The sequence below is a fragment of the Apostichopus japonicus genome, chromosome 21 (genome assembly GCF_037975245.1).
Source record: "Apostichopus japonicus isolate 1M-3 chromosome 21, ASM3797524v1, whole genome shotgun sequence".
Lineage (NCBI taxonomy): Eukaryota > Metazoa > Echinodermata > Holothuroidea > Aspidochirotida > Stichopodidae > Apostichopus > Apostichopus japonicus.
The window spans coordinates 11,012,070-11,036,635 of NC_092581.1; the positions used below are offsets into that span (position 1 = coordinate 11,012,070).

At 35.8% G+C, this 24,566-nt stretch overlaps 2 protein-coding genes across 2 annotated transcripts in view; both read right to left on the minus strand.

The window, feature by feature from the left end:
- The window catches only part of LOC139962568 (uncharacterized), a 111,030-nt gene that overhangs the window by 42,676 nt on the left and 43,788 nt on the right, over positions 1 to 24,566 (minus strand). The gene's annotated exons all lie outside the window — the stretch shown is intronic.
- On the minus strand, positions 53 to 14,587 carry LOC139962569 (scavenger receptor cysteine-rich domain-containing protein DMBT1-like). The gene is made up of 11 exons (XM_071962682.1): positions 14,387 to 14,587; positions 13,145 to 13,249; positions 12,558 to 12,674; positions 6,614 to 6,967; positions 5,701 to 5,823; positions 5,014 to 5,193; positions 4,018 to 4,203; positions 2,828 to 2,944; positions 1,843 to 2,187; positions 878 to 1,000; positions 53 to 240 (listed from the first exon to the last, which is right to left on the minus strand). The coding sequence occupies exons 1-11, from the start codon at positions 14,445 to 14,447 to the stop codon at positions 68 to 70; spliced, it is 1,884 nt and encodes a 627-aa protein (XP_071818783.1). The 5' UTR covers positions 14,448 to 14,587; the 3' UTR covers positions 53 to 67.

Below are 24,566 nucleotides of genomic sequence, written 5' to 3' on the forward strand. Positions count from 1 at the left end.
AAACAACATATAGTAAAACCCTGTAGTATTTGGCTTATATATATAGTGAATGATATCACGATAATTCCTACATATTGCAAATTGTTATATTGCAACTTGAGATGATCATATAAACATTGTTACCGTCACAGTCTATCTCGTCTTCTCCATAAATACAGTCATAGTAGCCATCACACACTGAGTTGTCTGTAATACAGGTTCCGTTGTTACATACAAAGCTGCCTGGGTCACAAGTGTTGACTGAAATATTAAGAAAAAGAAATGTATAGGTAACGACTGTTATCTGAAAAAAAGATGTAATACAGATAATACCAAGTGTAAGCCTGTTATGTGTTCTTTGTATCATAACGACAACTATTTGAATGTCACGGACTGACGTAGAAAAACCAAACGATTCACATTGACCGAGTCTTCCAAGTGACGGTGAATATCATCATATTGGAACTGGGATGAATTTCATGTCCCAAGAAGGAACAACAGATAGTAAGATCCTGTAGTAGCTGTTGTAACTTTTTTGTCCATTGCTCACATTAAAATTCATTCAGGAACACATTAACATATTTGACAGTTTTAACGCGGTGAAAGATATATAACTTTTATACCTAAATATTGCAAAACTCTGCCAATAAATTAAGATTAGACAAATGAGATACAATAATGACATCACTGATATCCTCAGAAACACCAGATAGTATTAATTGTCACTAGCATAGTTTAGAAGGATTAATACTTGTTTTAAGCGAGCTAAACGATAATGATAATGGATCGATATTTAAATGAGTCTGATCAATGCTTTCTGTACATATACCATGCAAACGGTACTACATTACGGCCTTCATTACTTTATATACACATTTAACATGTGGGAACCTTCTACCTGAATAACATGTTTGTATACTCTCATCTTCGTCGTTTTCGCAGTTTTCGACTCTATCGCAAACATCTGAGTTTGGTAGGCACACTCCATTCATGCAATTAAATTCATTTCCACAGTTCAAATCTGCAAAGTAATTGAAATTAGTTTTCAACAATTTTCTTACAGTTACAATATTTAATGTTCTAGGTAAGAGACTTGCTTCACAAATCAGAACAGCTCTAATTTTTGTGAAAAAAATATAACGTTTTTTCTTGACAACTGTGACGCACTTTTACCCAAGCTTTCAGACTGCTAACTGTGTAGGTCTGTATAGTGTTGCGTACACCAATATCTCTTATACAGTACGTCTCAGACGCTATCCAGAAAACAACATTCGGTATGCTGAACATAAGTTCCAAAGAACATTGTCGTTCGATATTTGTAATATTGAATGGAGATCCTTAGCAAATATCAGTAATAAAAATCGTTAACAAAAAGGATCATCATAATAGTTCGAATCGGGTAATGATGTATATTGTCATATGTAGTATTTAGAAGGGTTTCGCTCCTCATTATGCTAACAAAAGGTCAAAGAGAAGTTAAACAACACTTATTGTAAGATTAACAATTCCAGAGCAGAATAACCTTGGTCAGAAGAAATGTCATCTGCTTCGAATATTAAACCACAATGGATTTTCAGTTGATAAAACCTTAAATACGTTGTAAGATGATCCTGACCAGGTTAATAGAGGTTACTCCTCCGTTCGGTCCCATCGCCAACAAGATATAAGCATAACCATGCTTAGTTTCGATAAAATCAATTAAAGGCTATTACGGCAGAGTAAAAACATCCGTTACATACCGTATATCCACAATGTGTCTATCATTTAATACATTTACAACAATAGTTAACCTTTCTTCAATAACGAAATATTAAATGCTTTTTCAGAAAGGAAAGCTATGTATATATTTTTTGCCAAACATACCAGTTTGTGAATCAGGTACGACCTCAATACTTCCATAGAAGCCTGGACTTGTAATAGAACCATCTGAATCAAATATCAACCACATTGAATTTTCAGTTGATAAAACCTTCAGCTCATTGTAAGATGGTCCCCCTGACCAGGTTAAGAGGAGTTGTTCCAGTAGTTCATTTCCATTTCCAACATAGATAAAATCCCATGTACGTTCAATTTCGATGAAGTCAAAACTCATGAGGAGTCTCGAGTTTTCAAATGTTGTAAACATCAACTCGGTTCGATGGTTATTTGGGTAGTCGAATGGATAATTGAGTGAAGTAAAGTTGTATGACGTCGTGATGAAGATTTCCTCTACAAAAATCGAATAGGGAGAAAAAAACCAAGGCTTTAAATGTGGACAACTTTGGAATAGTTCAAAAATATCTCAAGAACTTTTCTTCTGTGATAAACCGGTCATATTCAATTGACTCTTTAAGGCGCAGAAGATTCATGTATGGAACGAGACGAATAATATGGCTGCAGTAAGTCGAAAGGATGGGGTGGAGCAATATCATTCTGAACTGGGAAGATATTAGCAATTAACAAAGTAACAAATATCAAACAGACTAAAATGCAATATAAGTCCTTTTGTAACGAACAAAAGTAAATAAAAAGAACTGTTTGGGTAACAAGTGCCATCTGACAAAAAAATTTAATGTATACAGATAATACCACGTGTATGTCTACTATGTGTTGTTCGTATCATAACGACAACTATTTGAACGTCCGGACTGACGTAGAAAAATGATTCACATTGACCGAGTTTGCAAAGTGACGATGATTATCATCATATTGAAGCTGTGATGACGTTCATGTCCCTAGAAGTAAACAACAGATAGTAAAACCCTGTATTATTCAGGCTTATATATATACAGTGAATGATATAAAGATAATTCCTACATATTGCAAATTGTTATATTGCAACTTGAGATGATCATGTAAACATGGTTACCGTCACAGTCTATCTCGTCTTCTCCATAATAACAGTCATAGTAGCCATCACACACTGAGTTGTCTGTAATACAGGTTCCGTTGTTACATACAAAGCTGCCTGGGTCACAAGTTTTGACTGAAATATACAGAAAGAACGCAGAGTTACCAAAGTACAACAATTCGTATGAACCGATGCATATTCGTTAATTGTTTACTGATTGGATGACACGTATGCCTGGTGACAGAGTGAATGATATAACGTAGAAACATATATATTGCAAGTTGTAATATTGCAAATATTAGAGTACTTAAAATAAATAATATCATTGACATCGAATTGTCCCTCATCTTCTCCAAAGTATCAGTCATATTGTCCATCACAAACAGACTAAGCTACAATTTAATTCCTATTGCAACGAAGAAAAGAAAGGAGACATAAATGTATAGGTAGCGAGTGCAGCTATCTCAAAAAAGATGTAATACAGATAATACCAGTTTACACATGTTATGTGTTGTTCGTATCATAACGACAACTATTTGAATGTCACGGGCTGATGTAGAAAAATGAGACGATTCACATTGACCGAGTCTTCTAAGTGACGATGAATATCATCATATTGAACTGGGATGAATTTCATGTCCCAAGAAGGAACAACAGATAGTAAGATCCTGTAGTAGTTGTTGTTGTTGTTTTTTGTCTTTCTTTTTTTTATTATCATTCCAACAAGAGTCCAAACAATGTACAATTCATAATAACATATACTTAATGACCAATAGTCAATATTAATGACAACAACAAATAAATCATTAAACTTCAAATAACGATTTCCACTTATGCCATCTGATATCAAAAGCATTTTGCTTACAACTAGTTTGATACATAAACTTTTCTCTTAAATAAAAATTTTTTAAATCAATTTTAACATAGTTGAAGGAAGGCTTCTCATTTTTAACCTTACTTTTGTAAACACAAAATGTCAGAACCAGAAGGATGTTATTAAACACAAATTCTTTGTACAAATAATTTCCAAACAGAACAAGCTCTTTATTAAAGTATGTAGCAATAGGTAATATGGAAACGTTGACTAGTGCTGTCATTAATGGTCTTACTTATAAAACTGAATGACGAAAAATATTGTGGAGCCACAAAAGTAACATTTCCTTTATGCAAATACATATGTGCGAGAAAACTCGTATTGTATTTAATACCTGTGCAATATGGTTCTTGATCTAAAGTCCAGTTTCCATAGAGACATATAGCAGTCATGTCTCCATTGAAGTCATAACCGTCAGGACATGAGTAAACAACTTCTGTTCCATTTTCAAACGGTCCTTCATCAATGGGGTCTCTCTTTACCAATTCTCCTGCTGGTGCAAGGTCTTCACAAGGTGTAGCTTTAGAAAGATGGTCAAAATAAAATAGAAGATGCCAAAATTTAGTAATAAGTATCAGTTTTTACTGTCAACAAATAATTCAGGTCTTACTTGAGATTAAGACAAGAAGGATTGACATTGTATGGACTTGCATTCAGACAATGAGAAAACAAAGCCAGACAAAGAAACATTGAAGCTAAGGTAAATAGCAATATAAAATCTGATAATGTATTTTAATTGTGCATTTTATAGCAAGACGGTGATATCTGATCTTTTTGTATCTAAGCAAATAAAATATGTACTTTTAACAGAAAATATTGTTGCTAATATCAACAAAGACTCCAGTATCTTTCATGTAGCCAGAGGTGATTCAATTGCAAATAACAACATTAAATTGAAACAAATTCTTTTGCAGTGACACTAAAGCATTCAAAGCAGTTTGTCATTGATTGATCATGTCCTTATGAAACTAGAAGATATAACATTGAATATTCATAATCTGCTTTTGAGTAACAACTTTCGTCAGGGTCATGCAACTGGGCTCTTAGCAAAGCCCTTTCAACTGATGTTGACAGACAGACAGATAGAGACACATTTCAACTGATGCTGACAGCCATATTGACAGACAGATGGAGACACACATATTGCTATAACCTAAGATCGATTGCTATTACAATCATGCAGATAAACCCCATGACAATCTTTACAACAAATAAATATTTCTTTATAAAGAAAACCACCAAACTATTCCTGATATGGGAAGTGATTTTAGGGACTTCACCATCCCAATTTGCAACGTCATTTTATATTAACGATAATGTTACTATTCACCTGTGCAAAAGACAGCTTCATTAGTCCACATCCCATAAAGACAAACTGAAGTCATATTTCCCTTGAGATCGTATCCATTTGGACATGCATAAGCCAATTTGGTTCCTTTTGGATAAGAACTAATCTCAGGATTATGAGAAACCAACCCATCTTCGATTAGTGGCTCACCACATGGTGAATCTAAGGGAAGAAATTGAAAGAGAAATGTTGACTACAAAAAGGTCACCTATTTAGAAACAAAAGTAAGAAACCTGCAATTATTATTTTTGTGAAGATCTTTGGTCATTTAATGAGTAGTTGTTGTTACTTTTTTGTCCATTGCTCACATTCAAATTCATTCAGGAAAACATTAACATATTTGACAGTTGTAACGTGGTAAAAGATATATAACTTTTTTACCTAAATATTTCAAAACTCTGCCAATAATTAGGATAAGAAATATGAGATACAATAAAGACATCACTGATATCCTCAGAAACACCAGATAGTATTAATTGTCACTAGCATAGTTTAAAAGATTTAATACTTGTTTTAAGCGAGTTATACGATAATAATAATGGATCACATTTTAAATGAGTAGGATCAATGCTTTCTGTACATATACCATACAAACGATTCTACATTTCAAAACATTACTACATTTCTACATTACTTTCTTTACACATATTATATGTTGAAACCTTCTACCTGAATAACATGTTTGTATACTCTCATCTTCGTCGTTCTTGCAGTTTTCGACTCCATCGCAAACATCTGAGTTTGGTAGACACACTCCATTCGTGCAATTAAATTCATTTCCACAGTTCAAATCTGCAAAGAAATTGAAATTAGATTTCTACCATTTTCCTAGAGTTACAAGTAGATGGATGGATGGATGGATGAATGGATGGATGAATGAATGGATGGATGGATGGATGGATGGATGGATGGATGGATGGATGGATGGATCGATGGATGGATGGATGGATGGATGGATGGATGGATGGATGGATGGATGGATGGATGGATGGATGGATGGATGGATGGATGGATGGATGGATGGATGGATGGATGGATGGATGGATGGATGGATGGATGGATGGATGGATGGATGGATGGATGGATGGATGGATGGATGGATGGATGGATGGATGGATGGATGGATGGATGGATGGATGGATGAAAATGTACTCACAATATAAAGATGAACAAAAATATAAAATGTTCCGATATATATCTGAACATATCAGAACAGCGCAACTTTTTGTGAAAAAATAAAAGGTTTCTTATTGACGATTACGACGTACATTTCCACAAGTTTTCAACATGCTAACTGTGTAGATGTGTGGAGTGTTGAGTACACTAATAGATATTATACAGTACGTTCCAGATGCTATCGAGAAAAACATTCGCTATGCTGAAATCAAGTTCCCAAACTTGTTTTTTTCCAATACACAAGTCATATTGAACAAACCTTTTGATCATGGTAATTTTGACTGGAGCTCCTGGAGCAAATATCAGTTTCTAAATTCGGACAACAATGAATATGGTGATATGTAAATATTGGCAAGCCATTCGCTCTTTCTTATTCTAACAAGAAGGTAAAAGAGTAAGTACGTACCACTTTGTGTAAGATTAACAACTTCTACGAGAGCAGAAAACCCTTGGTCATAAATAATTTCATCTGCTTCGAATATAAACCACAAAGAATTTCCAGTTGATAAAACCTTCAACTCATTGTAAGATGGTCCTCCAGACCACGTTAAGAGAGGTTGCTCCTCCGGTACGGTACCATCGCCAACAAAAATATAATCCCAACCATGCTCAATTTTGATAAAATCGAAACTCAGTAAGAGTCTTGAATCTTCCAAAGTTGAGAAAACAAGTTGCATCCGAGCGTTGTTCGGATAGAAGGATGGATAATTTATTGAAGAAAAGTTGTAGTACGTTTGAATCAAGATTTCGTCTTCAATTTCTGTAAAGCAAAACATAGGACTGTCGTCAAACTTAAAGAGTATTAATAGAAATTTATCCGCAAGAAAATAATATTACAAAGAAAGGTGTGAAAAATGAAAATAAAACTAAAGTACATACATATTAAAATACTATTTATTGAAATTAAAGAAAGGAATATTATCTTTCTTTCCATTAAATATTTACTCCGAAATTATTATAAAAGGAACTGTTTGGGTAACAAGTGCTATCTGTAGAAAAAAAAGATGTAATACAGATAATACCCAGTATATGTCTGCTATGTGTTGTTCGTATCATAACGACAACTATTTGAATTCACGGACTGAGGTAGAAAAATCTAAACGATTCACATTGGCCGAGTTTGCCAAGTGACGGTGAATATCATCATATTGATACTTTGATGACGGTCATGTCCTTAGAATGAATCAACAGATAGTAAAACCCTGTAGTGGTTGTTGTTACGTTTGTGTCTTTGCTTTTCACTTTTAAATTCATTCAGAAAAACATTAACATATTGGACATTTTAAGTCCTGATAGGTGTATGTATGTTAAGTGAAGTTATGAGTGCATCGTACTTGAAATGTTGACTTTCTACACTACAAGCAGATGCTTAAGTGATGTCATTTTAGTAAGCCTAAATTGACGGGGAAAAAAACATGCATTGCTATGAACCAATACATATCCGTTAGTTGTTGTTCTCCATTACGTTGATACTTCTGTGGACGCAAGAAGTTTAATAAATAAAGTGAAAGGATGAAAAGACATAGGCCCTAGGATGATATAGGCATACGGCTAAATTGAGGTGCTAATTGGGTCTGTTCTTTCTCCAAACACTGTTGGTGAAGCTGATCGTGCTGTTTCCTGGAGTTTATTTTATATTATACTCTCCTTGAAATATTAGACTAAATGAGGTTTAATTCAAGACCGTGGAATGTCAGTCAGTCTTGTCAATCTGACAGTCGAAGCCTCATGAAATGTCTCTAAAATTGTTGACGTACCCGTACAAAATTAACACACTTGAATATTACGGATGCGTTAAATGTTCATGTTGTTTTGAGAAATTTTATGTGATGTGATTTTACCATAATGCAAGATAACACATTTCAGGTCCACTAAATGCCACTTTGGCTCCTGCTTAAGCACCCATGGGTATTGTTTGGTTCACTTACATTGGGTAAAAGAAACATGCCACGACTGTCCCTGGAGCAGGATGGAATCAGCTACCCTTCACCTCAATATCATTAGTGTACAAGTCAAGTTTTATTTTGTACATGATGGCTTAGACAGGATTATAGTCTCTCCTCTCTCTTATAAGGTAGACCTAGTTTACTACCTTCCTTTCAGATCAACTTAATATAGCATACAGACCAATCCCAGAATTTCCTGACTATATGGGATGCCTACTTCATGAAGCGTATCATAGCTGTAGGAAAGTTTTCAACAGCTGTGGCCTTGCTTATCGATTCCTTTGATGAGTGTGGCAGTAAGTATGATCCCTTTCTTCAAGTATTTTGGAGGAAGAAAGTTTGACATAACTTTTTCATATGACACTACTATGTTCATTTAGGGAATAAAGCCTGCATTCAAAAGAAAAAACGACTTAAGCATTTGAAATTTTAAATTAGACACACTTTAATTAGACAATTTGAGAGTCACTGTAAAAGATGTAGGAGGTGGATGGGAAATGTCTAAAGAAGTTTAATTAACAATCCATACAATTTGAACTAGATGGTGCATTTCTGTGATGTTTTAATTCTTTGATATTGTTTCTTTTCATATCAGAAGACATCTGTACATATATGCTCTAATCTACATGTTGCACAGATAGGTAAATATGAAGAGGTCCAGCTATGGAAAGCTGCCAACTAGTAGATTTGGAGCTGTCTTATACTTCGTACAGAATATAACTGTAAGTTAAATAATAAATAAATGGATTTTTACAAATTATTGTTGGGGCCACAATAACCATGAAAATAGTGATACTTTCATAACACTGGTAATATTAGTAACTACGATAACAACCTACCGATTGTGCTGATATCATCTCCCTTTTAGTGCTGATAGATAGCCTGCAATCACATCTTTCCAACTGTGTATTTCTTACTAAAAATTGGCTAATGCACAAAATAGCATAAGACCTTTCCTGTGTTATATATATATATATATATATATATATATATATATATATATATATATATATATATATATATATATATATATATATATATATATATATATATATATATATATATATATATATCACTGTGTAGGGTACAGTGTGGCCTTCGGTGCAAGCACACTGGCGTATATGTGAATAAAGGCCTGGTTTGCTTTGATCTGATTTTGTTTAATTTTTCAGAAGTTGCAAAGCAACCTAAATTTGAAGGAATAAACTCATACAGTATACGTGAAAGTGTGATTATAGGCTAACTGTGAGCACAGCAAATGATGATTTGGTTTCTCGGACGCAACTTGAGGATGCAACTTGGAGCTAAAGGAACAAGTCAGGGCTTATTTTTATGATCAATCTTGTCAGCATTGAAACCTCATCAAAAAACATATTGAGTTTTATGGATGTATGGTGACAGATTCGTATCTTGCAACTTAACTTACTGATATATAGCCTATAAAACAGTGGGAAAACATGTGGAGACAACATGCTACAAAAAATATAGTTATGGTTAATGTCTTGTTAGTCAGATGATTTAGTGTGTGAAAGACTCGTGGATGGTATATGACAATATCTCCTTTCTGTGAAAGAAGGGTTCTAAGACCTCAAAACTTTATGTGTGGTTTAATTTTTTCAAAGTTGACATCATGATCAGCACATCATTACTTGTAATAGCATTTAAAATCAACAGAAAGCCATCAATGATAAATGTTTTACTATTGGTAGTTTTAAACTGGTTAATGTTTCTTTGCAGGCTACTCTTCATTTTACACATCACATCTACCATATGTGTTGCATATGTGGTGACCTAAACTAACTTTGCTTTCTCTTGCCAGCCATATGTTATATTCTTTCATAAGGAAATACAAGTACAACATCCTTTGTTTTGGGGTTTCAAGTTAATTATCCATATCAGGGGTTCTCAACAATTGGGTTTATTTAAAATGCATTTATATGTTAAGCTCACTCCCTTGACAATTCTGCAATAATATTCCTTTAAATTGTCCTTACTCAACAGGACGGCACATGTGTGGAAACTGCAGCCCGGGACCGGTAAATGAATGTCCAGTATCCTCAGCCATTTATACTTTATGTTGGACATGAAACTGGCCATAAGCAATTTCATTGTAGCCGACAAAATGGCTATTCCAGCTGGGTAAAAAGAAATATTGTGGAGGTAGCCGACAAGCTCTTCGAAAGTCACTACGGTACGTTTTTAATGTTGGATATGCCCCACCTCTCTAACAAGTTTTGGCAATCTGTGGCTTCTGTGATCTATGAAGTTTCGCCACCGACAGAAGTTAAGTATCTTGTTCGAAGCTTAGCCACATCGGTCAGAGCTGTAAGCTTACAGTAAATACGAAATGTTGTGAATAGTATTCCATTTGTTATTTTCACTGTTGTAGCCATTGGCAATGAAATCCCACCCCATCCCACCCAATGCCCCTGTGATTGATTATTTCCTTCTTTGCTCATGTTGGGAACATAACAATTTCACGGTTAAATCATTGTTTCACTTTGGTGAAATGTAAATAACTTTTGGAACATGTATGACATTACATTATGCTTATAATTACTTGTTAACATTTACCACAGAGATACATTGGATATAAGTCGCTTCACAACATCTGACAATGCTATACTTTTGCAGCAAACTGAAGAGTCTCACACCAAGTCCACTCAAAGCAATGATTCATGTACATGATTTTCACGTTAAAGGAGCAAGATTCGACTGTTTCGATCCTGTGTTGCCATTTGCTCAAGAACACTGTTGTCATTAGAAGTGTAGTAATAAATGCCATTATACTTGCATGCATAGAACGCGCATATTACTATGGACTGTAAGTGTTGTTGTTTTGTGGTATCTCTCTTTTTATATTAACAGTAACTTCAATAATTACAGGCATTTTAATTGCATGCTCACACCTTTGTAATGTTTGTGCATATTCCTTGAAGATTTTGTTTTTCTTTATCGTTATTAAGGTAATCTAAGAGTAAGACAAATTTATGACGCCCTATCTTGCCTATTGTTCATGTTATTTACAAAACAACGGGTCATGTAGGCTATTTGTTTGCAATTCAAATGTTGGAATCTTGCTAACACTAGATGTCGCTTCTCTCCAGTGTAGCTCTGAGATTTTAATGTATCCGCTACAGTGATAGAAATGGAGATACATAAAACAAATACACAAGCTAGTACAGGAATGTACATAAAGCATAGAAATGACATATAAGTCAATTTATAGCTACAAACATTAGCCCACACCTATGTATCTCTAAAACAAAACAAAAAGTGTAAATATGTGGAAGCAAATTCCAACACTTTGTGATGAGTTTAATACTCTTGAATATCTGAATATATAAAGGTTAGACTGTCTAACATATTATACCTGTAGGATATCTACAATTCTTGATCAACTGGTCTTATTTCCAAAGTAGTCAACTCACTGGTGTTCAAAGTATCATTGTCTACAACCGATTTGTAACTCCAACAGAACATATATAGAATTATAAACATGATTTTTGATCATTGAACAGGATAGCTCATTGTGTTTTCTGGTGTTTGTGTTGAGAATAAGACAGAAATTGAAACCATACTAACTCAGAAAGCATTATCCACCTTCCAGTAAATTCCCCTGCATTAACAGATCTTTGAATGTTGTCTTTGATGGTATAAATGCATCAACAATTAAAAACTCCAGCACTTGGCCAACACGGAGGATCCATAGAAAAGCATGTTCAATCCAGAATTTGCAGTTTATAAGATTGACAGTATAGCTATGATGTGTAATAATTCAGTCTAAAAGACTGACTGTTCAGTCTGATATCAGTCTAATAAACTGGAAAGTATTCAATCTAATTTAGACTAGTGCTACAATAATTCAGTTCAATCTGCTGATTGTTCAGTCTAAAATGGTTTGATTTTCAGTCTGATTGCAGAGTATTTAGTCTACCAAAGACTGACATTTAGTCTTTACATTTCCGACTGGAATTCAGTCTATGTAGTTCGATCTCTTTTACCATCTATCATTAGACTGATATTTCAGTTGATTAGACTAAAATTTAGTATTTCATTTTCAGAGAGTACCGTCACATTCTATCTCGTCTTGCCCATTTCCACAGTCAGAGTAGCCATCACAGACTGAGTAGTCTGAAATACAGATCCCGTTGTTACAAACAAAGTTACACAAGTGTTGACTGTAAAATTTAACAAATACGTACAGTTACCATATTGGTCGTGAGATCTGTGCTAAAAACATGTATCTTTGCCTTTGAAATCAGAAAAGGGTACAAAAGCGTGAATTGGAGTAACCTCGCTCATGCGTAAGTGAGCATCGATACGTGCTTCAGAAATAGTCGGTACACCGTCTATATGTTTGTTACAACTTGGGGAGCAGTTTATTTGAAATACCATTTTTACCATTGCATTCTTCCTCATCTTCTTCATAGAAACAGTCAAAGTATCCATCACAGAACCAGGAAGCAGGAATGCAGGTTCCATCGTAACAAACAAAGCTGTCCGGATCACATGTCTTGGCTGAAATATTAAGAAAATACGTAGAGTTACCAAAGTACAACTATTCGCATGAAGCGATGAATATCCGTTAATGTTTGACTGCTTGGATGACACATATGCCTAGTGACAGAGTGAATGATATAAACCTTAACATTCCAGTAGTAACAGATAAAGCTGTCTGGATCATAAGCGCTAGCTGAAACATTCAAACAAACTAAGCACAGTTACAAAGTACAGCGTATACTATAATGAGTGATGTCGAACAGTATGCCGTCGTACAACACATGTCCGTTAAACGGATTCTAATAGCGTTAACATAATGTGCAGGTCTCACTGAAAGATAGTGTATGGATTTTACTTCCAATATTACACATTGATAAACCAATGCATATCCAATATTTGTTGACTGCTTTGATGGCACGTATGCTTATTGATAAAGTGAATGATATGACGTTAATTCCTACATATTGCAAATATATGAACATTGTTACCGTCACAGTCTATCTCGTCTTCTCCATAATCACAGTCATAGAAACCATCACAGGCTGAGTAGTTTGAAATGCAGCTCCCGTCGTCACAAAAAAAACAAGAGTTGACTGAAATATACAGAAAATACGCAGAGTTACCAAAGTACATCTATTCGTATGAACCGATGCATAACGGTTAATTGTTAACTGATTGGATGACACGTATGCCTGGTGACAGAGTGAATGATATAACGTAGAAACATAAATATTGCAACTTGTCATCTTGCAAATATTAGAGTACTTAATATAAATATTATTATTAACATCGCATTGTCCATCATCTTCTCCAAAGTATCACAAACAGATTAATCTGAATGTAAGACGAATTTTAACTAGTAAAGGGGAAAAGGAGCTGAGTGGGTAACAAAGTACATACATGTCCATCTTTTGTTAACTACTTGAATGACACGTATACCTCTAGACATAGTAAATGATATAAACCTCAATATTGCAATTTCTAATCTTGCCAATTTTGGAGTATTTTATAAAATAAAAATAAAAATTATATAATAAAACATACTATAATATAACATAAATGTATAATATAATATTATAAATAATATTCTTAACATCGCATTCTCCCTCGTCTTCTCCAAAGTAACAGTCAAAGTGTCAATTACAAACAGACTAATCTGCATTGTAAGTCGAATTGTAAAGAAAAAGGAAAGGAAAAATAATTGTGTTGGTAACAAGATCTATCTGAAAAATAGATGTTATACGGATAATACCAAATATATGTCTGCTATGTGTTGTTCGTATCATAATGACAGCTATTTGAGTGTAACGGACTGACGTAGGAAAATCAAACGATTCCCATTGACCGAATGTGCCACGTGACAGTGGACATCATCATATTGATACTTTGATGACGGTCAGGTCACTGGAAGGAAACAACCGATAGTATATAAAACCCTGTAGTATTTAGGCTTATGTATATAGTGAATTATATGACGTTTAATACCTACATTTTGAAAATATTAATATTGTAAATTGAAATGTTGATATAAACATCAAACATATAAACATATAACATAACAAACAGGTTCACTGTAGCGAGAAAAAATCGAATACTATGGTTAACTAACGATAACACTTAACCCAATCTAAATTTAATCGTTAGAAGAACAAAACACTTAGCAATTGAAAGCTGTAAACTATATTATTTTACGGATATAAAATGTTGAGATCCGAAAATTGATATGTTACCTTGTCCATAGGTTCCATGGATAACAGCTAACAGTACGGCCATCTTGAATAGCAAAGCCATTTCTGTGTAGGTTGCCGAACTTATAGCTTTTACTGTCGGGGTGCTTATAACGTAGTCCTAGGCTATATAGTGTTGTTTAAAGGAAGAACAACGTTTCAATCAATGTGTCTTATGTTTATTACTTCCACAAGACGCGTTTCAGTTAACAATGATATAATGTTCATTGAAAAGGATATACACTCCGTAAAAGTGTCTTGTTCGACTGGAATGCTTCTATTGATATCTATAAAGCACTTTTATTGATTCAAACTACCCATCCGTGGTACTTCACCACTATGTTTAACCCTTAAGTCTAGGTCTGGTTTACCGTCATACAATTTCATTCACTATAGTGTTAAGCCTTGTATATACAGGAAAGGTTCTAGATAAGGAAGTAAAGAATCAAGCAAAAAAAGAAAAGAAAATAGTATTGATTACAGAACCGTGGTAGTCGTTTTGTGTGGTTTACAATGTATACATATTATTTATCTGCCTGAGGTGACAATTTTTAAGTGACGATTAATATAGGATATTTCTTTAGGCTAATCTAAGTGCGCTACAAAAAGGTAGGCGTACATAACGGAAAATTTCAGCATTTTTCAAGAGACAGCATTACTTTCCTTTTACCCATGTTGTCTTATGTACCACTATTGTGGTAGTAATTCCGATATTTACCCATACCTTTCACCCGGATCTCCTCTTCAGAGAAATTTTGGAACCTTCACTTGAGAGATAACAAGGTGGATCAATTGAAGAACACCTCATCATTGAGACACCTTATGTGATTTTTACGGTGATTTAGTGAAATGAAGCTTGGTTGCTCCGACAACTTGTTGGCATCACATGCAATCTGCAGCTGATGGTGAATTCATATATAGTGGCTAATATATTCTAAGAACATTTGTCACCACTTTGAATTTGAAATATTTGGTACTGAAGTTGGCATACTAGTGTATATATGGATATTTGAAATGCTGGGCAAGGTTCTTTCCATAACAGTAAACTTCACCATCCGTATTGACTATTAATGTACTCACTATGTGAAGAATTGTTGTCACGCTTAATCAATCCTTTATTTTGAGTTATAGTTCTTCCAGTAGAGGCGGCCATGTTAAACATTGTGTAAGATGGTCAGCTCTTACATATAGTTTTGTTTTGTACCATAGTTTACTTGTTTATTAGTACTGTGCAGTGATCACTGTACGGAGAGGCTATGCATTTGTACAGTATACTTCTCTGTATGTTCTCTTGTGGCAGCAAAATGGTGGATTAACACCTTTACACTGCTACCTTTTTGGGTTGCTAGCCAACTATCTTGTTCTTCTTGGAAATTAGCCATTATAGGAAATGGGGTCTGCGTGTATATATTTTAAGAACAAAGGAGTTCTGTGAGGGGTATAGGGAGTCAGGAAGTTGGCTATGAGTATTGGAACAAGGCAGTTTTTAAAGAAGAGAAAGATAGTTTTAATGGCTGGATAGTTTGTTTTAAACCTTAATTTACATAGTAGAAGTTACCGTCGTCCTTATTATTTAAGGAAGGCGTACTATTCAACTGACAGTCTGGGACACACTTTGTTATAAAGGATATTATTTTACTATAGAGGATAGTCCGGGAAACTATTTGTTATAAATTAAAGGATATCATTTTGTTGGGATCGGACATTCATCATACCATTGATTGTGTTCACCTATACTGATGTCGTCGAAGATCTGATGTCGTGGAATACTTGATGACACCAGAAGGCCAACTCTCCGGAACAGACTTTTAAATTAAGTGTATTTACTTTAACATTTGGGTGCGCACCTCCCAACTGTTAGTTGTTTTATTTAATTATTTGACTGGGCCCAGATCAGCTGTATATTGTTTGTTATTCATAATTATAATTTCTTTTGTTCCAATCCAGTTGAGTTTTCCATTTTGTATGTGTCTTGCACTGTGTTTGGTCTTCACACTAAAGCCATAGCTCTCTGATCAAGAACAAACATTTATTTTCAGTGGCTAACAGCCCCACAATTGTAATACATGATATATGATAGCCTATTGCATCATCTGAAAATTGCACAGTCTTTTTAAATGGGCTTTCAGTTACTTTTGTAATGTAAAAGGAAATATTGAGTTGATTGACATCAGTTGTAACCATATAACTGGGTGTCACGGTTCGCCCTAGAGGCTGTATTTCGTGCGGTTAAAAGGAAACAAATTGGATGCATTAATAGCCTAACCACGGCTATTCAATTTCATAGAAATGTTACGGATGACTGGATTTAAGTGCAAGGTTATGCTTTGTTTGGATTTGTTTAATCTGTAGAGTATTTGTGTAAAAACCTTTTGTATAGACACCTATGTCTCAAAGTGTTGACTGGATTTGTAACTAAGCAGCTTAAGAGGGTGTGGCCTTGTTAATCAAAATATCCTTTGACATTTTCGGAAGGCAAAGTTAGGGATATTTTGGAAGTCTCTCCAAAATTAGTTCCCAAGCAGAGGAGACACATCTTAAAAGAAGCTCAAAATTGTTTTAACTTAATTCACCAGAAAATCGCCACGAGAAAGAATTTAGTAGCTGGGCCGTTTATATAAAGGCAATTATTTATTTGTGTGTGTGTGCGGCAGTATATAAGTTGTGAAAGTTATATTTTTTTGTAGGAGACCTACTTCACCATCTGGGGAGTGCGTGTTCCCGTTTCTACCTTCGACATATCTCCAATACAACCTCTTGTTCCCGAGACTTGGAGCGTTTGGAACTTAACAATATATACTATATACCACCATACCGATGTGAGTATTAAAATTATTAAAAAGAGGACGCTCCATTGACTTCTATCTAAGCGTTAACAGTTGTGAAGGCTAATCAAAGAAAAGAAATCAAACGGGAAATTGTGAGTTCCCTCCTCAGTGGTATAGTCTGTATTTTAAGTTAAATGTTTTCATACAAATTAAGCGGGGACATTATTTTGTACCCTAAGAAAGATATCGCTGATTAGAAAGTTTCAGTTGAAATAATTTAGGTAACGAAGCTTATAACTAATTGATTCCATTATTACTTCATTTTTTTGTCAATAAATATTGATAGATCGAGCTAGTCCAAATTCGTTTTTATATTCTATTCCAGTGTTCTCGATTCGTCTTAAACTATAATTCAGTGATAATTATTTTGGAAGCGGTCACACTGGGCTTTTGAATCATTGAAAGTTGAAATGAATAAACATCTTTTGTTAAAACTTTGTAGAAGTGTAAAAGAATTTTGCAATGCTATAGACATACCTATAGCAGGTGCGTATCCAGGGGGGGCGTTGGGGGCGCGCGCCCCCCGGGTAAGAAAAAGAGGAGAGAAAAAAAAGAGAAGAAAAAAGGAAAAAAGGGGGAAAAAGAGGAGGAGGAGAGGAAGGAAGGGAAAAGAAAATGAAGAAAGAGAGAAAAAGGAGAAAAGGAGGGAGTAAAAGAAAAACGCGAAGACATCGGGAAGAGAAAGAGGAACAGTGACATCATTACAGCGCTGAAGGGTAGCCAGTGACGGATCAATGATTTCGTAAATGTGTGACTCACCCTACCCCTTACACCGACAACTCCATTTTTTGACGTTTCCATTTTCCTCTCTCACTAATGATCTATATATATACTATATATGGTCTATCATAACGCGTGTGAAGAATTGTGCTATGAAACCAACTGTGGCTGGTCTCGAACTCGACAGCGTCGTCGGGGAACATGACGATTTTTGGGATGGGGGCGACCGCCCGCCCCCCCCCCATTCAGCATTTTTTTAAATGATATCGCTTAGTAATTTCAAAATAGAAAGTGCTTAGATGCAACTTACAAGGCCTGGGAAGTGTCATTTCCAGCGATCTGGGAGACATTTTTGGCCAAAATTTGCTTGTACGCTTCGCGCTAACAAATGGTCCTGGGTAGTGTCATTTCCAGCGATCTGGGAGGCATTTTCGGCCAAAATTTTCTTGTACGCTTCGCGCCAACCTATGGTGGCGCTACGCTTAGATAATTTGCCTACAGGCTTCGCCCCTCCCTTGACAAATTCCTCGCTATGCGCTTGTTTGAATTTGTAACGCAAACAGCAGATATCACATCATATCAGTGAGCATGAAAATGGCGTTTCAAAACTGTCCGACTTGCCTGAAAAAATAACCAAAAATTTTCGCGCGCGCTCAACGTGTTAATGTCAATATCATATAAGCAAGCCTCGGTTATTACATCGCATGCCATCATGTACCGTACGTTCCGTTAAAATTGCGCAGTATACCGCGGGATGCTAATGTAAACAACGACATGCCTCATGTAGATGTATAAAAAGCATGGAGGTCCAATTATGTCAAAACTCTCTTTTACATTAGTAATGGCGAATTAGGGGCTGCACCCCCGCCGCGCAGTGGCGGAGCGTCCATACGGTCATGGGGGCGGATGCCCCCCTGACGGACTCAAATGGACTGCTGGCGCCTTTTTCAGCTCTTTACCACTTTTTACTTATTCTAGATTATTGACTTTTTTATTGCGCTCTCATCTACTTATTGACATTTGTCACATTTTGTTGGTGTAATTTGGCGATGACACCTTATTCTTCGTTTATCTGCAAATTAGCCAGGCCCGGAAAGGGTCATTTCCGGCGATCTAGGGAGTATCTTTACTCAAAAATTTTCTTTACGCTACGCGCCAACCAGTGGTGGCGCTCCGCTTAGATAGTGTCGAAAGCGCCCCTACAGACCATTCTCGCCCCTCCTGACCAATACCCCTAGCTCCGCCACTGCCGCCGCGCCTCCTACGCCTATGTGTGTAGTGTTCGGTTTCAGAAATATCTGCTATTTTTTCATTTCCTTCAACCAAGTTTTATAATAGCCGTTATAAGAGGTTTTAATATTTGTACACCAATAAATTAACTGTGTCTGAAGTTTCGAAAATTTCTGACCAACATTCTGCATCACACTTCCCTCTACTCGTGCAATTTTGACCGGTCTGTTAGGGGTTGAAGGAAGTTTTTCTATATTGGTTGTCCATAGATGAAATTTTGTACAATATTATGGGTATGTTTTGAAGTGAGTTTATTCACGAGAAATGTGAATTTTCAAATTCTGAACAAATATGGGGCTTAAAACCTTGAAAAGTGGGGCTGACGGGTATTGTGGGCCGCGACGTAGAATCACCTACAAAAGCAAAGACCCACAGGAGATGCGATCAGGTCGAACATGATGTGTGCCGGGTTGACAATCTTCAAAAAGGTTATGGATGGAAAAAAAACTATTAGGAAATACTTGGTTCTCAGGCAAAAAGTGTACATCTGGTTGGTCATTTCAAGCCCGAGAAGTGCCGTTTCCGGTGATCTGGGGGGTATCAAAATAAGAAATTTTCTTGTACGCTGCGCGCCAACCGATGGTGGCGCTCCGCTAAGATAGTAATTCGCGCCCCCCGGGTTTGAAAATCCTGGATACGCGCCTGTATAGTAATCCAGGCCAGCCGACCCAATGAGGTTAACGTTAAGCAGTACAGGGTAAAAATTATAATGTCATCATATAGCCATTAGCTCTTAATTTTTAATATTGAATGTATAACATATCCTCTGATCTAAACAGTTTGTCCCTCTCGGCCAGATACAAACCAGGCGAAGCAGTAAGTTGGCTTAGAAGACTTGCCTGGAGGTATTAATGGTCTTCATTACACCAGGTGAATGCTAAGTGGAAAAATAATGGGTTGCTTTACATAAGGGTTCCTATTCACCTATTCGCTTTACTGTGTTACATCACACTCAGTGTAGCTAAATTTGCTACCGGCTACCAACCTTGTACTAGCGGCTGTTATTTCTGGTGATGCCCTTGATGCCTTGAATGTACTGATTTGGAAAGTGAATGTGACTTTTCACGGGCCTTCGTGGTATAGTAACACACAGCGCCACGTTTCGTCAGGTGGAAATGTAAGGAATCGCTATCTTCTCGTTGACTAGGGATTATTTGGGTCTTATGCTGTCTTAGTATGATCAAAAAGATTTTTTTTTTGGGAGTACCAGACAATGTTGTAGAGATCTTTCAAACTTATTATAAGTGTTGAATTACCAAGTGTTGAATTACCAAGTATAATGAAAAGTGGAGTGTTAGCTCAGTGGTTAACACCGGTGCCTTTCAATCATAAGGTCCCCGGTTCGAGTCACTCCCAGATTAATGTATGTCGTCCAGTTACAGAGTTGTTGACAATTAACAATTCATAATCATGGACGTTAAATATGAATGTGAGAGACTGATTTCGGTCAGCTTGCGGCTTTGATAAGCCAATTAGGCTTCTTCGCGAGTTCCTGCTTGCAGGAGGATCTAATATACATACATACATACAAAAGTGTTAAATGTTGTTCTCATTGGAATAAGTGTTACATTATCTGCCACCGGAATATCCATTCAACGTACGTTGGTTTGATGTGAATAAAACATACGCAAACGACGTTAGAATCACTTTAAAGTGTTAACTTCTAATATAATTGAGATATATCACGTTTGCTTGAGCGGAACCTACATTTAGCTAATTTGTCCTCATGTCTTCAAAATAGATTACAACCTTGTAAAAGTCTGCACAGTTACATTTAACAAAAAGTCTAAACCTCACTTAGAAACTACCTTATCTTCAGAGAAGATGTACATAGAGACCAGCCTGCTTTGTTCATCCCCTCTATAAAAAAGTTTGCAGTTTGTGAGTAGTCTTAAATGTTCATGACAATAGCAACTTCAGTTCGACTGTTATATACAAAGCTTTGCTAAAATTATATGTAGTAATTAGATGCTAATTATTGACTTTTACTTTGAAAACTAACAGAACTTCTCAACAAGTTTAAAGATCCTAGTATAATATCGAAACGAAGATAAAAAATTGTTTTCACATTAGACATAATTTTTAATTATGCTTATCAAATGACCGACCCTAGTTTTCCACTTTTTCTCGCATCACATGAACCCCTGTTAGTTTAACCGTGTAGCCTTTCCAATGTCGAATAAATAAGACGTTGATCCAGAACATGTAACTCAAATTAGGTTTCTTAGTATTGATCATCAACAACCACTTTCCGAAGACATCGAAACTGACAAGATATTGAACAGAAACACCGTAAACGTCAGTAACAGCCGCATGCCCAACATCGCCAGCATCATCAAAGGACACACCAAACGCATATCAACCACCCACATAACCCACCCAATAGATATATATATATATATATATATATATATATATCTTATATTTTTATTATGTTTGCAGATAATTCCCGTCCATGTATTTGCCGTGTGATGTGTCTTTTTTCATGGACTCAGAGAGGGGACTAAATATCAACCCTCATTGAAATCCCATTTATACACGTACCATTGTACTAGTCTTGTAGGTTAGTCTATCCATACCAAAACATCCATGTATAATACCAAAAGAAAATTGATATATACGACAAACAAAGATTAAACACAAATTATATAATATATGGATAATGTAAAAATTTAATATGGAGCTTGATATTGTAACATCTGAAATGTCTGTCTGTCTGCCTATACCTGAAAAATGTGGATCTATATATGTCTGCTCCTTATCACATTGATATCGAATTTTGTAAGGGCAACTTTGTATTGAAAACGATATTGCTATAAGCAACTTTAGAATAATATACTGTAAGTTTATTATACATTATGTGGATTCGGAGAGATCGGAGATCGTCCGACATCGAATAAAAATGAAAGTATGGTCCGCTTTTCTTTAGCCTTTTAAAATACAGTGCATGTGCAGATTTATTCATTTAAATCGGATAAATATCATCAACGTCTACACTGGAACTCATCGATGGAATCATCATATTATCGTCGTCGTAATCTCTCTCCATTGAAGAGAAAACAAAGTCGTCTTTATCGTTTCAAAAAACATATATACCGCTGATCAGTATCATCTCAAGGATGGTCTTAAGCACCAATTTCATCAGATGTCCTTGGTATTGGAATCCGCCGTCCTCTAAAAGAAAAAAATGGAAATATATATTTTCACTGTAGTTTCCTAAATATGGGTAAAAACATACATGGTTACATAAATAAACCTCAGAATATATTAGTCACTGCAACGCCATTTCTAGCTTGGTGATTGAATCCGCGGCAGATTTAGTGACCAACATATGGAGCCCTTGTTGATAAGACACTATATAAGAGGTCATGGTAAAGAGCAACTTGAAAGTACCCTTAAAAGAACCATCGAAGATTGTGTTTCAATGCTGTAAAACCACTAAAAAGTCGTAGAGGTTGTGTGTAAGTCAACGGAGATATGGATCCACTAGATGCTGCAAATTACGATTAAGAAACTCAAACGCAAAGCAGGGGTTGGTTTGTTCACGGTGCAGCATCAGCCGGTGCAAGTCGTCCATTTGCCTAAAACGGAATAAATCAAAATAGCGTGTGCCATGAAGAATGGTATAGCAGTTAGTATGATTTACCTGTACGATAGAGCTTCTGCCTCATATAAGGTTTCCGGGAGAGGGGCACCTTTAGTCGCTGGTAGCAATAAGGTAATGGCGGCAGCCACAAGACTGGCAGCGGTAAAAACCGAAACAGGAAGAAATGGCCATCGATCAGCTAGGATGAAAACCAACGGACAGACCATTCCACCAAGCCTTGATGCCATAGAGCAAATACCGATCATTACTCCTCTGAAACACCAACAAAAAATGTCTTCTTAGAACTCATTTTCATTTTGTTATTCTTTGTTGTTTGGTTACTCAAGTCAGGACTTATACTATTTTATGAGATGGGCCTCAAACAGTAAAATCTAGCCTCAATCTATCACGACCTTTTAGATTTAAGCTAGAAGAGGAGCAAGTTTAGCACACTGCACCCCAACCCTTCCATTTGCCCGCTCTGAGTAATATCGACATTTAACCAACGATTTTCTGAAATGGTTTATATGCACCTCCAATCCTCCCTATGTTCTCTCCATCTGTACTTTAAAGTACGCTCTTCCACGTGTTAAGGCAACTAACAATGGTAACTAACAATATAAACACTAAAACAATGACATTAGGGCATTAGTAGACTACTCTAATTGTGGTGTGGTACCTTTACATGTGTTCAATGCTACTATGTTAAGCGGTGATGAGATGGCTAGTCCGGACGAATCTTGAGAACCGAATTACGGAGGTCATCTTATGATATATTGCAATTTTTTTCACTTTAGAGAAATACTCAATGGGTAGGAGGATAAAATCAAACCGTACTAAAAAAGAACGGATTTTATTTATGAAGACTTGGCGAATTCCATCCGATTGGTGGCGGTATATCACAAAGTAATTTGGAGGCGTAAATTGGGAATATCAATATTGTGAGACACTAAAAGTTGATATTTCCAAAGAAAAATCATGGGTTCAATTCGGCTTATAGTATTCTGAAAACCTAAATTCAAGAAATCACCCTTTAAACACCGAAGGTTCTGCTGTGATAATGCTTCAGGAATGTAGATTCCTTACATCAATGTAAGGTTATTAGTACCACACAACAGGATGGGGAAAGACAAGTAAACACACACACACACACTATATATATATATATATATATATATATATATATATATATATATATATATATATATATATATAATATAGTAAAATTCATCAGGCGAAGGTAGGAATCGAACCCGGGATCTTTTGTCACAGAATGAATCCCGTACCACTCGACCACAGTGATTCTACTGGTGTGTGAATGCGTATAAAATGGCTTTGTATAACTGTTATTGAGGGCGTTCTACCCAAGTTTTATGATTGTACAGAGTGCACCCCTTGTGCTTGTGAATCTGACAATTTACACAGAATAACCAATCTTTTTAGGCAAGCCCAGCCGTCAATAAGACAAGAATGTGTAGTAAATGGTATGATATATATATATATGTGTGTGGTTTGATACTAATAGTCCACTATCACAATTTTAATCATGACTACAAATATAAGCGGAAAAACCTCGATATTCTTGAATCTTGAAAGTGAGCGAAGGAAGTAAGGATGGAATTTGCAACTCGATGACATAAAGTTACCTGCAGAGAAATCGTTCCACTGAATGGTCGTAATAAGAACCATTTTTATACTTCCTAGTTGTTTTCCTGTCGCTTCTGTGTTGATTCTCTCCCATATTCATCTTATAAATATT

What these genes read in the sequence shown, in the direction of transcription:
- LOC139962569 (XM_071962682.1), bottom strand. Translation starts at nt 14,447, where the DNA reads ATGGCTTTGCTATTCAAGATGGCCGTACTGTTAGCTGTTATCCATGGA. An exon ending in TGTTAATCTTACACAAAGTG is followed by an intron (nt 5,824 to 6,613) that starts GTACGTACTTAC and finishes ATTTCTTTGCAG; the next exon opens with ATTTGAACTGTGGAAATGAA. An exon ending in TCAAGAACCATATTGCACAG is followed by an intron (nt 2,945 to 4,017) that starts GTATTAAATACA and finishes TGTATATTTCAG; the next exon opens with TCAAAACTTGTGACCCAGGC.